This window comes from Crotalus tigris, unplaced genomic scaffold, assembly GCF_016545835.1.
Source record: "Crotalus tigris isolate CLP2741 ecotype Arizona unplaced genomic scaffold, ASM1654583v1 scf7180000024385.1074895, whole genome shotgun sequence".
Classification (NCBI taxonomy): domain Eukaryota; kingdom Metazoa; phylum Chordata; class Lepidosauria; order Squamata; family Viperidae; genus Crotalus; species Crotalus tigris.
The window spans coordinates 263,515-279,454 of record NW_024100555.1 but is presented as its reverse complement, the minus strand read 5'-3'; the positions used below and the strand labels follow the sequence as shown (position 1 = coordinate 279,454).

General features: G+C 40.0%; 1 protein-coding gene across 2 annotated transcripts in view; it reads right to left on the bottom strand.

Moving 5' to 3' along the window:
- The window catches only part of PGM1 (phosphoglucomutase 1), a 35,559-nt gene that overhangs the window by 7,821 nt on the left and 11,798 nt on the right, over nt 1-15,940 (bottom strand). For both annotated transcript variants that reach the window (XM_039328948.1, XM_039328946.1), the window contains exons 2-6: nt 8,048-8,210; nt 5,402-5,548; nt 4,561-4,686; nt 2,740-2,930; nt 980-1,134 (exon numbers count right to left, since the gene is read on the bottom strand). In XM_039328948.1, the coding sequence (XP_039184882.1) occupies nt 980-1,134; nt 2,740-2,930; nt 4,561-4,686; nt 5,402-5,548; nt 8,048-8,210 (782 nt within the window). The remainder of the gene's footprint in view (nt 1-979; nt 1,135-2,739; nt 2,931-4,560; nt 4,687-5,401; nt 5,549-8,047; nt 8,211-15,940) is intronic.

Here is a 15,940-nt window from a genome sequence, read left to right as displayed (position 1 = left end):
GAAGAGTTTCAAAAGCAGTTTATTTGCTCAGTTCTATTGTTAAAAAGAAAAGAAAAAAGGTCATAATCTCACTGGCTGCCCATCCAGGTTGTTGAAGCCAAGATCCATTTCGATATTTAGCAATAATACTATTATTCATTTTATTCCAAGGGTACCTAATTTTATTTCTATTTCATGTTTTCTTCTTGGTGGGCCCCTCCCCCACCAAGAACCTAAATTAACTAATTTTAATGAAATCATTCAGGCAAATTAAACCATACAATGATTCAATGGCACTATAATATTAAAAGCATCCAACAGTGACAGCTAAGGGACCTCATTCTTAAGCTATCTTAAAATAGAAGTCATCTTAAAGAAACAATGTCAGCATCCTAAATCTGAGCATGGATTTAGCCTATTCCAAATTGATTTCTGCTAAATAGGTTGGACTGCAGTCACATTGCCCCAAAGCAGGACAGTGGCCATTCTTTAGAAATGGGAACTGTAATCCAACACATCTGAAAGGACACCGAGCTGGGAAAAGCTAACCTCGATGGTGTAATTCTTAAATGAAAATTGCCTGTATCTTCTTCTGGTCAGGCACAAGGAACCATCCACATGCATTTGCAATTCTGATTCATTGTGGGTGCCCCTGCCTCAATTTTAATTTTCTTTTATACTGTATTTCTTTAATACTCTTTTAAGCCAGTATTATTAAAGATACCTAATACTCCTTCCCCCTACTTTCCCCATAACAACAAGGTGAGGTGGGTTGGGCTGAGAGAAGGTGACTGGCCAAAATTTATGCCAGCTTTCATGTCTAGGGTGGCACTAGAACTCCCAGTCTTTTGGTTTTTAGCCTGGTGCCTTAACCACAAGACTAAACTGGCTAAAAGATACAGGGGAAAAAATGGGACCATCCATGAACTTGCTGCTCAGCCCCAGCTTGTAATCAAGCTCAGAAAGAAAGGCTATTCCACTCGTTTAAAAAAAAAATTACCTGTCAATTGCTCCACTTGTAGGCATACTTCGAGCAAATCCTCGAACCCCCGTTTGTTGAAAATAAGGAATACTAAAAATATTTGCAGCGATAACAGCAACCGAGTCTGAAGGATTCACAAAGAACCCATGTTTTCCAAGTATCATGTTGCGATCCTAATGAAGGCATTAAAAAAAATGGCAGAAATTACCTTGTTGAAAAGTTTCATTTTCTAACTGATTGCTATGTCTGCAATTTGAAAAGAAGCACCCAATTTAAGTAATCAGAGGCTACAAAACTGAGGTCAATTCCTTTGTATAACCCCTCCCCCCAATCTACAGAATTGTTCTTTAAACCTTTTAAATCAGTTCTTTTATGGTAGTTCCAGAAAGTAAGTAATTTTGAGTCCTTGGTTCTCTGAGCTTGGTTGTTTTTTTTTACAGACATTTCATTACCACACTAGGTAACATCATCAGTGCTGCAAGAAAACTACTAAGTTCAGAGACCAATAAGTACCTCACAGTTTAACCCTGAGCTATAAATATTTCCTTCTTTCGATAAATAACTTCTGTTATTTTATACCCTAGTTCAGTGATGGCGAACCTTTTAGAGACCGAGTGCCCAAAAACTGGCCCCGCCCCGCTCCACCCCATCCTGCCCCCACTCCGTTCCCCCATCTCCCCCGTCTGCCCGCAGGGCCACTTACCGCCTCTAGGGCCTGCCGCAGATCGCCCAGGCAGCCCAGCAGCGCTATGGTAGTCACGCTCTCTGACCGTGCCCTGCAGCATCAACTGTGCACTATGGGGTGTGAGGGCAGAGTCTTGTCTACCTGCCTGGCTGCCATGTCCTTGGTTGCGCTGCTCTGCGTGGGCCATGCTCGGGGCAACTCTCCTTCAGGGGGGCTGCTGGATAGGAGGGGGTCATGGGGGAGGCGAGGCTGGGGCAACGGCATGGGTGCCCACAGAGAGGGCTCCGAGTGCCGCCTCTGGCACCCATGCCATAGGTTCACCACTACTGCCCTAGTTTGTAACGTACTTTCATACTGGCTGAACAAAAAAAATGATAACTGCCTTAAATAAATATATAAACAAGAAATTGGGACTCCCCCATCTTTAATAATCATCTTTAAAGGAAAATTTCAGCAGATTTTGTTCGTAATTTTTTAACTCTGTTCTCCAACTATTAGAAAACAGAAGCCCCATCTTTAAACTGAAATGTATATATTTAAATGATTTATGAGCACAGGACCTAATAATTAAGGCAATGTTATGTCATTAATTTTACATACTGTATATTGCTGTAAGACAAAAGGGGAATAATGAATAGCTATATACTCCTGCAACATTCAGAAATTTGCACTGCAGATTTTGGGTTTGAGATCAGTTTTGCCACTAGTAACATGATTAAAAAAAATAAAAAAAGAAGCAGGGATTCACTTAATAGCACGTGTAACTGGAATGACACTTTCCTTACCAAGTGAAAAAATGGAAAATAGCACAAACTATCTTGCAGTGTTTATTTCTTAAGGATTTATGACAGCTCAGAAGCACTCTTTGAAAAATATTGTCACCTGTTAAATGTGAATACTTTTCTAACATTCAACACCAAACATCTTTCCCCAAACAACACTATCATGTAAAGCTATCAACTGGAATTCAATTTATTTCTATCAAGGCAGTCCAACTACTTAGGCATGAATCAGCTAAATCCAGTTCTGCTTCCTGGTATAGTCCATGTTTGCAAAAAGAAAGAAAAAACAAATCCAAAAAGCACATACGTACCCCATCTCCATCAAAGGCTGCACCAAAATCATACTCTCCCGTCTTCATTGTCTGCACCAGATCGGCAGCATAAGTTAAATTTGGATCAGGATGGTGGCCACCAAAGTCTTCAAGAGGTACGCAATTCACAGCAGAATTAGCAGCTGCTCCAAGCTCTTCACAGAGAATCTTTTTTACATATGGCCCAACAACTGTTTCAGCAAACAATAAAAATATACATGAGTATTATTTTTAAAGTAGTGAAGAATTTTGGGGAATATTAATGAAAATGTCTTCTCCCCATCTTCCCCTCACATCTGAAGGCCTATAAGCATAAATCTAGAAAGTTATAATGTTCCTCTCTCTAGAGCAGGGCTTTTCAACCCTGTGGTACATTGGCACCTGGCAGTTGGTAAGCGACCATCCTAGAAAAGTAGTATTGGGGGAGGGGAATGAGCTGAACTGGTGGCAGCAGCGCACAAGTCTGAGCGAGAGATGGCTAGAGCTGCAGGGATGTCAGGGTTCAGCGGAAGCGCCAGGATCAGTGCTGCTTTCCAGCTGATCGGCGCTTCTTCGGGCCTGTCAGGGCTCAGTGGAAGCGTCAGGATCAGCGCCAGGCTCCAGCTGGAGCTTGGCGCTGATCCTGGTGCTTCTGCTGAGCCCTGAAGAAGCACCAATCAGCTGGAAAGCAGCACTGATCCTGGTGCTTCTGCTGAGCCCTGAAGAAGCACCAATCAGCTGGAATGTTGCAGCATCTCCAGCGTCTTGTGATTTACATTCAGATGCTTGGCAACTGATTCATATTTATGATGGTCACAGTGTCCTAGGGTCATGTCAAGTGACCGAAACCTGCTGCAACCACCCAGCAGACGGGGAGAATAAAAACCAAATACCTCCCACCCCATCCCCGCTGCCAATCCTCATCAGAAATGCTCACAACAATGAAAACCTCTGATAGGAGGAAGAGTGCCACTGGGTGGACAGGCAGGAGTCTTGCTCAGCTGTGGCTTGGGGGACACTTTTTTCAGTGCCATTGTAACTTCAAACAATCACTAAGCGAACTGTTGTAAGTCGAGGACTACCTGTACTTTATCACTTTTTTCCTTTTTTTTTGTCATCAAGTTTTTGACACCTTGCTAGGCGACTGGTGGTACTAGGATGTTGCCATATCCTAAAAGTGGTACAATGGGTGAAAAGGTTGAAAAGCCCTGCTCTAGAGCAAGGGTATCCAACCTTGGCAACCTTAAGACTTGTGGACTTCAACTCCCAGAATTCCTCAGCCAGCCATGTTGAAGTCTACATATTAAAGCTGCCAACATTGGGCACTCCTGCTCTAGAGCTTCAAAAGTTAATATTCATTAAAGTTTTTATCTCTATATTCAAATAAATTACCCATATCAATAAAAATATAAAAAATGAATGTTTACAAATATTCAATGGGTTATTGTTTACAGTAGAGAGATAGTGTCTTTACTGACACATCTGCTATCACTTTCTATCTATACTATCAATAAAATTTACAAAAACAAAAAGACATGGCAATCCTTACACATCAAGAAGAGGACAGATGCTGCCACCAACACACAAGGAAATGAACTAACTTTTCCTTGCCCTAGCCCTAACAGTAGTAAGCTTTATTCATAATGGGGAAGTGGTATGTGTTTATGTGTGTGTGTGTGCTTGTGTGTGGTATCTACATAAGTAAGATGGATTCCAATCTACAGGAGAATGTAGATTAGTTTTTTCCCCAGGCATATGAAAAGGGAAGGAACTGGATGATGATCTATGGGCTAGACTGGTAGTCAGTGCTTACAGTTACTGCACTTACATTATCTTACATACCTCCATGCATAGCATCTAGCCGAATTTTTAGATGGTTTGGACCTGACAATAGTTCTTTCAGTGCGCTAAAATCAAAAATATTCCTCAACATATTTGCATAAGCTTCTACAGAGTCCACAATTTCAACTGAAAAACAAAAGCAAGAAATTAAACAGAAGAAACTAACCAGAAGCATCCACGACTATTGAATAAATGCCTTGATAAGTGTTACAAGAAAAGCTATTGATGCAAATGGGAGTTCTTTTAATAATAACAACAACAACAACAACAATAATAATAATAAAGTTGGAAGAGACCTTGGAGGTCATCTAGTCCAACCCCCTGCTCAGGCAGGAAACCCTATACCATTTCGGACAAATGGCTGTCCAGTTTCTTCTTAAAAACTTCCAGTGTTGGCGCATTCAGCGCTTCAGGAGGCAGGTTGTTCCACTGGTTAATTGTTCTAACTGTCAGGAAGTTTCTCCTTAGTTCTAAGTTGCTTCTCTCTTTGATTAATTTCCACTCGTTGCTTCTTGTCCTGCCTGCAGGCGCTTTGGAAAATAGCTTGACTTCCTCTTCTTTGTGGCAGCCCCTGAGATATTGGAATACTGCTATCATGTCCCCCCTTGTCCTTCTCTTCATTAAACTAGACATACCCAATTCTAGCAGCCGTTCTTTATATGTTTTAGCCTCCAGTCCCCTAATCATCTTTGTTGCTCTTCTCTGTACTCTTTTTAGAGTCTCAACATCTTTTTTACATCGTGGTGACCAAAACTGGATGCAGTATTCCAAGTGTGGCCTTACCAAAGCATTGTAAAGTGGTATTAATACTTCACGTGATCTTGATTCAGATTTTACTTGCCTGTAAATGGTTTAAACTTGTTTTCCAAGTCAAACTGCTGCTTTCCAATTGTACTGAGGTCTACGTTTAGATCTGGGCATATAGCATACTCTTCAATAGTCTTGCTAATTTGGAAAATTTTATCAGTAATTCCTTCAGGAGCCGGACCTAGTAAGAAATGGATTTTAAGAGACAAATAGGCTTCTAGAAAAGATGTTAAGTGTAGGACATTTTATTAGAATTGTACGTAAACTTAACAGAGACAATGTATCACATTCCAAAAACAGTAGTTTTTTTTTTTTAATATCATGAGCCAAAGTAATATGAACAGTGATACACTCACTCCTTAATTAGTGACTACATTGGTTAGGAACCATTTTCAAATAAGACTGTAATAAATGGTAATAAAAATCATTTTACAACCAATGCAGGCATTTATGATTGTGTGCCTGACAACGATGCATGACAGTGTGAGAATAATACCAGCATAGCACTACAGTTTAAGAGTAATTTATCTGAATAACTTGGCAGCCATCAGTGATCTTCATAGCCTTTCTATTTCTGGCAGTGTTCACTTAATGACCAGTTTGATTAAAAATCTAGTCATTGGAAGGGAACTAGGAGAGGGTGCAATAGTAATAATAATTTGTTAAAGTTTTAAATATATATGTACTAATCAACGTCTGTCAGGAGGAATTTCATGCAAGCAACCACTACTGTAGGTAATAGAGTGGCGTTGCTTGTCCACATTCTGCCAAATTTTTCTCTTCTGTATCATTATTACAATCCTATCGTGTTTTGCATTTGTATTTAAAAAGATATAATCTACCTGGTTTCTAACAGGTGCCTTGGTAAGCAAGCAGTTATTATCATCTTAGAAACAGACTCTGTTACAGCATTGTTGAAGTTAATGTAATTGGCTCTGAGATTTCTGTTGCAAAGTGATATGGTTGTAAAGCGTGATATAATTGGTATGCAATCCCAGAAATCCTCACTGCTGTCATTAAACAAGGACCATAGGTCATTGAGCAAAGACCTCATATGACCATGACTTGGCGCGCGTCTGGCCACTTTCCAACAAGTAAAGTGAATGCGGAAGATGGTCAGAAGTCACAAGCTGGGGTCGCTACAAGATTTCCCTTTTTAGGCAGTTTGCAAGTAGGTTGGTAGCTAAGAACTATAGGCAAGTGGGTGAGCGCTATGGAGTGTTGGCGACTGAACGTGAGTGTAGGCAAGTGTGTGGGTGGATGCTATGGGCAGGTTCGAGTGCAGATGCTAGTGCCAGGCAGGAGAGTGTACAAGTAGTGTGCAAGCAGCTGGGTCGGTGCTATGGTAAGTGCAAGTGCAGACAGGCTAGCAGGCACCATGGAGTATAAAATTTGTCTGCCACCCGAGGGCTTCTCAGGAGAAAAAGGGACTGGACCAAGAGCAATTTACAGGAGCGTCTTGCAATTGTCTGCTGGCTTCCCATTGATTTTGCTTGTCAGAAGCTGGCAGACAAAGTTGCAAATGGCAATTACATGACCTCAGGAGGAAACTGCAACCATTGTAAATGTGATGTGTGTTTACCAAGTGCCCAATCTGCAATTATGTCACCACGGGGACGCTGCAACAGCCCCAACTTTGAGGACCTGTCATAGTTTCCCCCTTGTTAGGGCAATTGTAGCTTTGAATAGTTGCTGAACGAGTGGTTGTAACCCAAGGACTATTTGTACATGGACTAAGAGTTGTAAAGGGCTAGAAAAACTGAGTAGACATGGAGGGGGACAGACAAAGTATTAACATTCATAAAAATTGAAAAAAAAAAAGAAAAATGAAAGGGAGAAAATGCAACATTTTTCTCCTACAATTTTTTTAGTTTTCTCCCAAAGTTCTCTTATTTCTATGCAGGCGTAGACAGGAGATCACTTGTTATGGAAGGAAGAATATAATTGTACATGCAAACACTGCTTTTAACAACTTTTATTAAAATATGATATATAGTAAGCTGACTGCAGATAATTTTTAACAGAAAGTGATAGAAAGTATATATTTCAGGATAGCCTAGGGCCCTAGGCACTTATATCTTTAAGTCTTTCCTTCTTTGTCTTTCTTTCAATTAAATATTTTTCCTCCAGAAGCCAACTGTATTCCTTCAATAGATCCAAATCATAAACATACTATAGTCAACAGTGCAACATAGGTGGGTAATGTCTATAAAATGGTGGCTAACCTATAGCATGCATGCCAAAGGCGGCACTCAGAGCCCTCTGTGTGGGCACACATGTCGTTGCTCCAGCCTCGCCTCTCCACGTGGCCCCCTCACCAGCATCCCCCCCAGAGAGTCGCCCCCCGCACGGCCCACATGGAGCAGCACAGCCAACGACATGGCAGCTGGGCAGTGGGGACAAGACTCCATCCTCGCACCCTGTTGCGTGCAGATGATGCTGCGGGGCATGGATGGAGGCTGTGGCCGCCATGATGCTGCTGGGCTGCCTGGGCGATCTGCTGTGGCGGGCCGTGGAGGCGGTGGGTGATCCTGTGGGCAGGTGAGGCGGGGTGGGGCAAGGCGGTTTTAGGGCACTCGGTCTCTAAAAGATTTGCCATCACTGGTCTATACACTCAACATTGGAGTCAGAGAGAAGTTAACTTGGGAAGAATGGAGATGAGAAGATTAGAGCTACTTACCTCCATTTGAAATATTGAATTTAATGCCAAAATCTCCATTTGGTCCACCAGGATTATGACTTGCTGTCAAAATTATACCACCAATGGCTTTTATTTTCCTAATAATACAGGACACTGCAGGGGTAGAAAGAATTCCATTCTGTCCAATTACTAACCGGCCAATCTAAAACAAGAACAGAAGAAAAGCAAAACTCATAAAAGGGTGTTAGGAGACACAAAAAGTTGCTTTTTTTTAGATTGCAATATTTACCAGTGTTTTTTTCAGCTTTTACAACAGCCAGTGTTTCTTTCACATTTGACACCCTATTAAAAAAATTGGGCAGACAAAAGCATTTACATGTTTCTTTATCTTAAGCATGTTCCATTTACTAAATTACGCACAACAAATTTGCTTCATTTAAACTATATTGGCTACCATAAAGGTAGTTTCCAGTTTAAGAACGAATTCTGTTCCCAAAATCTGTCCTTAAGTGGAACAGTATTGTTGTATAATATTGTAAACTTGGTATTCTGTAATGAACTTGACCATTGTGTATTTAACTCAACTTTTGCTACAATAGGCTCCGTTCTTAACTACTGGTTGTCCTTAAAAGAGGGGATTCCTAACCCAGGGACTCAAGAGTACTGGTATACTCTCTCATCAGTTACTAAGTTTGCATTATTCTTTAGCTTATTTTTAAACCAATTTCTAAATGTTATGCAACTATATGCTTAAAAAAATCTCTGGATATTTAACAGCACCTTCATGCTCTAGTAAACTAATCTAGACCAAGATAATATTATTCAATTACATTTTGATGACCAAAATATCCTCCGATAAAAGTCAAGGTTTTCAATAAATATTTCATTTATAGGTGCTTTAAGCTATTAAACTGTATTTCTTTTTGTCTTTGCTGTAGCTTCATGCCAAATATGCATACTCCTAAGTTATACTGCATCTGAGAAACAAGGTTACAATATAGAATAGTAAACTGACTGAAATTATTCTCCAACCTCTTTCCTAAGCTAAACATGTTATTATTTACTTTTGCAATGTAATGATATGTAAAAATGACCTTAAGATTTGCTGCCTAGGAAATGATCAGACAAAAGAAGGGGGAGGGCCCCCCTTGCTTAGTAGTCAGAGAAAGAAACTTAGGGAAGACCTGCCCTAATTGATCAGACTACTAAAATTGTCACGGGGAGATTTGTACTTTCAGACTTTTAAGATTCTATTAATGTAGCCTTACAATAAAGTAGAATTAGCTTATCTGATCATGTTTCTTGTCTGGTTCATCTGTGAGCATCTCCAGTAAGTAGCAACATCTCATTTATAAAATAAACTAGGATGCTAATTTACTTTCATATATCTGTAAGCATTTGAAATGTGGATTTACAGGCGGCTGTTACGTATAAGCTGAGTTGACAAGATCAGAAATGAGGAGGTGATAAGCTGCCTGGGAAAGCCAAGGGAAATCATCAAAACAACTAAAAAATGAAAATTAGAATATTTCGGACATGTGATGAGACACACAAAAAATACGGCATACTCCATTTAATCCTCCAGGGAAAGATTGAAGGCAAACAAGATCCAGGCAGAAGAAGAACATCGTGGCTTCAAAATCTAAGGGACTGATTTGGACAAAACTCAGCAGCACTTTTTCGTGCGGCTGCTGATAAAAACAGGATCACCAACATGATCGCCAATGTCCGATAACGGATATGGCACAACAACAAGAAGAATGTCTGTAAGCAAGCCATTACTCCCAGATATGTGGGTATGGGACCTCAAAATTATGGAAGTTATGTTTCAAGCTAACCAGTAGGCACTTGGCACTTGGGATGGGTCCCAGTTTGGAACATGTCTGCTCTGACATGCCTTTGACCCAATTCTCAAATTCTATTCACTTGCCAAAGATGGCACTCAGGTCTGAGAATCAATCTACTCATCCCAGGTGATCAGAGATTCCTCCCAAATGGAATATATACATTTTAATAACTACAATGAAATTAATGAAAACATTTAAAATTCACCCTTTGAAGCCATTTTTTTTATCTCGGATGAGATTTAATATTTACTGGTAGATATTTTTATATTTGCATGTAAAGCAAAGTAAGAGCAAGTTTCTTCTTCCACACCCACTCGTGCATGCACACAGTTATTTTGGTGTTTCTGGTGCTTTCCTATTAGAGTAAAAAGAGTGTAATGACTCTCTCCTGGCCCTGTGGAGTGTGAGGTATGTGAACTTCGACTCAGCTAACTGTATTCAGGAGGCTTCTGTAAGGGATAGTGTATACTGATAGCCTGCCATGACTCTATGTAAGTTATGACTTTCTCATTTAGGATCAAGTTGGATGGTGAATGTGGAAATTGGTCACACTTACAATTTACACTTCAGACATGCACAATTCAATCTTTATCCTCTCCAGCTCTCCACTGAAGACATGCATATGACTGTAAACGTAATATATTTACAAATGTACAATATTTAAAATGCTCTGTGAACCTCATGAATTTTTCATTTGACTTGCAAATAAAAAAAAATCCATATTATCCAGGTAAAAAGCATTCTATGATCACCTGAGATAATTTCTGTAGGATAAGAAATAACACTCAGGTAAAGCTGAAATGTTTATTTGTTATATCTTCTGTAAAGACAAAGAATATTTGAGATTCAGTTCAAAACAGATCTACTGATTAAATGAGATGGATTTTTTCCCCATCTAGAATTATGTAGTACTTTGTAAATTTTTGGCAAATTACTTGTCATGGTACATATCTCATTTTCCCTTTCAGTAGAAACACAGTTTATTGGAACCTTAAAAGGTAAAGATCAGATTCCCAATTGAGTTAGCTGCCTTAAATGCTTTCTTCTTCAGAAGAAGATCTATTAGACAGGAAGGAACCGGAACTGTAGATCAACATTCTAAATATGGCTTTAGCAGCCCCTGGACCTTGCTATAATTGTAACTCTAATTATAGATTTCCCTGTGTAGGCATGCAAACTAAGGAAATTCTATCGTATGAAGTTCTATTTTAATTAAAGTCAGAAATTAATAAAGGCATATAATTATTTAACTGTTTATCACTTCTGGCAATATAAATCTATATATTCTTACAACAACAACGTTCAATATATAAACTAATGAGTTGGCAAGAAAAAACTAATATAGAGATAATATTATCTTATTTGGAAAATAGGACTCATCTTTCTTAAAATTACATATTCCATTTGCTGCGTCTCCCATATATTGATAGAACTGACATTCAAGTAATATGTTTACTCAATTTAACTTTAAGAGCTTTCCAACAAAAGATGCATTTGGATGCAACCATCTCCCAAGAAGGGCACAATATCAATAGATTTTAATTAAATCTAACTATGAATGACTGGTCCAGGTGCCAGTTGGGTTAAAAAAAAAATCTTAAAACAAAGCTAGCTCAATTTTTGTGAAACAAAAATAAAAACAAAAAAAATCCTTTGTAATGTCTGCACCAAATACATTAAAAAATATATGATGTCTTGTACATTCATTAGTCAAGATCTACCTCTTCAGATTGATCAATGCATGAAACATCTAAAGTGAAATTGCAATTTATTGCGTACCCAATAAATTAAAGCTCACAAAATAACAACAGTGGCAGAAGTGTGAGTCACAATACTATCCAGATCAAAAATGAATATGGAATCCATTCAAACGGAAATCAACTACAGGTAGTTCTTAACTTACGACCACAGCTGAGCCCCAAATTTCTGTTGCTAAGTGAGGCATTTGTTAAATGAGTTTTGCTCTATTTTATGACTTTTCTTGCCATAGTTATTAAGCGAATCACTTCAAGTGTTAAGTTAGTAACACAATTGTTAAGTGACTCTAGCTTCCCAATGGACTTTGCTTGTCAGAATGTTGCAAAAGAGGATTACATGACCTCAGGACACTGTAACCAAGCATCTGTTGCCAAGCATCTGAATTTTGATCACGTGACCATGGGGATGTTAAAATAGTTCTAAGTGTGGGAAAGGTTCAAAAGTCACTTTTTTCAGTGCTGTTGTAACTTTGAACGGTTACTAAATGAACTGTTGTAAGTCAAGGATTACCTGTATAGATAGGATGATTATGACTGAGCCCATCCACCATTTCTCCCATGCACGATATACTAATGTAAATAACTAACATAGGGGAATGGACCTGTAGTAAGGATTTGCTGACACAAACTTGGGAATTGGTTTTAATACAGCTACTTCAGAGGAGAAGCATTTTGAAGCTGACTGTTCCTTTGGGTAAGAACCTAGGAAGCTGGCTTACCTTGCCCAGGTTGACACTTAAAGCCATAATAATGGGGACCTTCCCTTAAGGCAACGGTTCTCAACCTGTGGGTCGCGACCCCATTTGGGGTCGAATGACCATTTCATGGGGGTCGCCAAACAACACAGTCCGCCATTTTTTCCCCCTTTTCCTTAGCTGTGCTACTCCCTTTTATTCTATTGGCTTTTGAAAGCCAATAGAATAGACTCTCTTGAATAGAGTCTAATTCTATTGGCTTTCAAAAGCAATAGGAATTGTCCAGGCTGTCTCTGCCCTGCTGAGCCCGCCAAAAGTCCCATTCTGCAAACGGTGCTGCAAGTTGTCTGCAGCGAAGGCAAGCTGTCTGGAAGTTTCCACCCCTCCCTGCTGAGCAACTACTAAAAATGTAAGTAAAAGAGGGCCAGGGGTGGGAGGTCGGCAGGCGCAGGGAGGGTTGCTGGCACGCATGGGGCCCGGCGGGTGCCTTACCTCCCTTGGGCTGGGCCAGCTGGTGGCTCAGCCGGTGGTCAGCCTGCGCCGTCTCTGCCAATTGCCAGCTACCCTTGGCCAGCGCAGGGGGCGGCACCACGCATGCGCGACACTCCTGGGCAGGGAAAGTCCTCGACTTATGACCGGTTGGGTAGTCCTCAACTTACGACCGGTTGGGAGTCGCGGCATTAAAAAGGTTGAGAACCACTGCCTTAAGGTTTAGTGAAATATGTAATACAGCCATTCTAGCTTATTACCTCCAAGAGGGGCTGCTGCATCAAACCAACTCAAGGCAGCTTATTCAACAAATGCTTGAGCTCACCATAGTTTAGTACATTATATAAACCTAGCCAGCGAGTCAGACCACTGGTCAGAAAAGACAGAGATTAACAGCAGGCCTGAACCAAGCAACAGCATGTTATTTTCAAGAACACGGAATAAAATACAATCCAATGTAGAGTTTACTCCTAAACTATGCCTATCAATACCCACTGTGCTGAAGGTGTTGGAGTAGGAGCAGGGAGACACAATTTCTAGTCTACCTTCAACCATGGAAGGTCACGGGATGCCTTTCAGCCAATCATTCTATCTCAGCCCATTCTAGACAGTTCTGGTGCAGAAAATTAGGAGGGCTCCAGATATAAATAAGACATCAAATCCATTTTATATTTATTTACAGTATTCCTATACTGCCAACTCCACATGAGCTTTATGTAGTAGGAAGAATGAAATGACGCAGAGTAACTGGCTATATGCAGATTCTCCTAAAGCAGAGCTTCTACATCCAACCGATCATTTACAGAATAATGTGCAAGGCTAAAACTCTTCCCTGTTGAGCAGCTTTAGGTTGTCATTTTAAAAAATCTGAAATATAGGTGCGTCCATTCATTATTTAGCATTCAGCCTCACTGTTATCCTTTCTACGATTTTTGCATTGGATTGGTGGCCTATATGGCTATAGAAAGTTATAGAAATTTACTTCTCCCTTTGAATTAGCAGCCTTGTGATCAGAAGAAGCAATTATACCCCTATTAGAAATCTGCCTTATTGCTATGACAGTCACATCTAACATGAAATGGGTATCCATATTGTAAGGATGGAAGAACTCACTTATAAAGCACTTATAAAGCTATTAAGAGCATCATCCAAAAATGACTATTGTCGTCATGTCCTAAATACTTCCTAAAGTTCCAATAAGCTACTTTGAAAAATGGGATGCTGAATTTGATAAACAGTTTGTCTAATGAGATAAGAGCTCTAATATTCCTAAACTGATAATATACTTGGGATCCACATGTTTGAACTGGCTTAAAAGCTATCCGGTGGTGGCTGCTTTAATATCTTTCATCACCAAATCCTTTTTCTTCTCTCTTCCTTGTTTTGACAGAGAAAAGGAGGGCTACATACCTTATGCTAAATTTTGGGGCACTCTGGTTTAACGTACTATAAAATATGAGACCCTCTTTCTGATTCAGGAAGGTAAGAAATTAGTTGACACAAAGTAACAAACCTTTCTCTGGGGCTTAGGAAGACCTCTTGTGGAAATCTGTGACCGATATGGATGGAATTTGTTCTTGTTATCTGAAGTGCCACTTCTTGCCAAAGACAATCCTAAAAGTTTATACTAATCATACTATAGAATAAAAAAGTATCTGTATTTTTTAAAAAAACTAATATTACATAAAGGAAGCCAACATAAAAAGGTGCATTGTTTAAAAATCCCCAAAATATATCAGAATTAAGCTTTGGTGAAGCACAAAGAGAACATCATTCCACATGATAGAGAGTATGACCAATTTATCTGAAGGGCATCAGATTATGAAGGCTGGTGCAGTCTTTTGTTTTTTTAAATTTCCCCATTTGAAAGAAACCTTTTAGATATCACATTACAGTAGTCTGGCATGTTGAAAATGAACTACAGCAGTGATGGCGAACCTTTTAGAGACCAAGTGCCCCAAAACTGGCCCCGTCCCTGCCCCACCCCCTGCCCTGCCCCCACTCTGTCCCACCTTGCCTGCCCGCAGGGCCACTCACCGCCTCCAGGGCCTGCTGCAGATCGCCCAGGCAGCCCAGCAGCACCATGGCAGCAATGCCCTCTGCCCGCACCCCGCAGCATCAACTGTGCGTGTTGGGGCGTGAGGGCAGAGTCTTGTCTACGCTGCCTGGCTGCCATGTCCTTGGCTGCACTGCTCCACGTGGGCCACACTCGGGGGCAACTCTCCTCCAGGGGGGTTGCTGGTGAGGGGGTCGCAGGCGGAGGCAAGGCTGGGGCAATGGCACGTGTGCCCACAGAGAGGGCTCCAAGTGCCGCCTCTGGCACCCGTGCCATAGGTTTGCCACCACTGAACTACAGAAAACTTCTGGTTCAGTTTGAAACTATAAGAACTTTAAAAGTCTTCAATGACTTAATTACAGTTAAATTGTTTTATATGTTTGGATTTGGCCATTGTCTTTTACAAGCCAGCCAAACCATAGATGCCTTCTACACAAATTTGCTGTTGAACTAATTTAAGCAGAACCAAACAAACATTTACATAAAATAATTCCATTTCCAAAGTATGACTGATTTCTCTTCCAAATTAATAATATTCACATTTGGCACAAAATTGGCATTTGCGAGGATCAAATGCAAGTTTTAACATTATTTTTTAAACTTTCTCAGGGACAGCAAAGATAAAAATTATTACTTTACATTTAGGCAGAACTCTAAGGGAATTTTGTCACACCTGAAGCTTACCAGATAATGTATTCAATATTATGGTTTTCAAGCACACCAATATTTCTCATGACAAAACTATTTATGCTCATTGACTAACTTAACTCATGCTTTGTCACATCATCTACTGTGCGGCTCAGATACATAGTGAGAATTTTGGCTATTCTAACTACAGCAGGAAAAAATGCACACACAGTCATATACTTCCTAATTTAAGCACAAACTTTGAATCTATTATTAAATTTACATAGTAATCAGTCATTTGCAATAGATAACAAAGAAACAAATAGCCAAAATATTTTCTTATCTACAATAATTTCCATCTACTTTTCAAACCAAACCATGGAATAAGGATCAATATTTTCAGCACTAACTTTCCTCAGCTCCTCATAATCATCCTGGTAAAAATATATATTGGCACATTT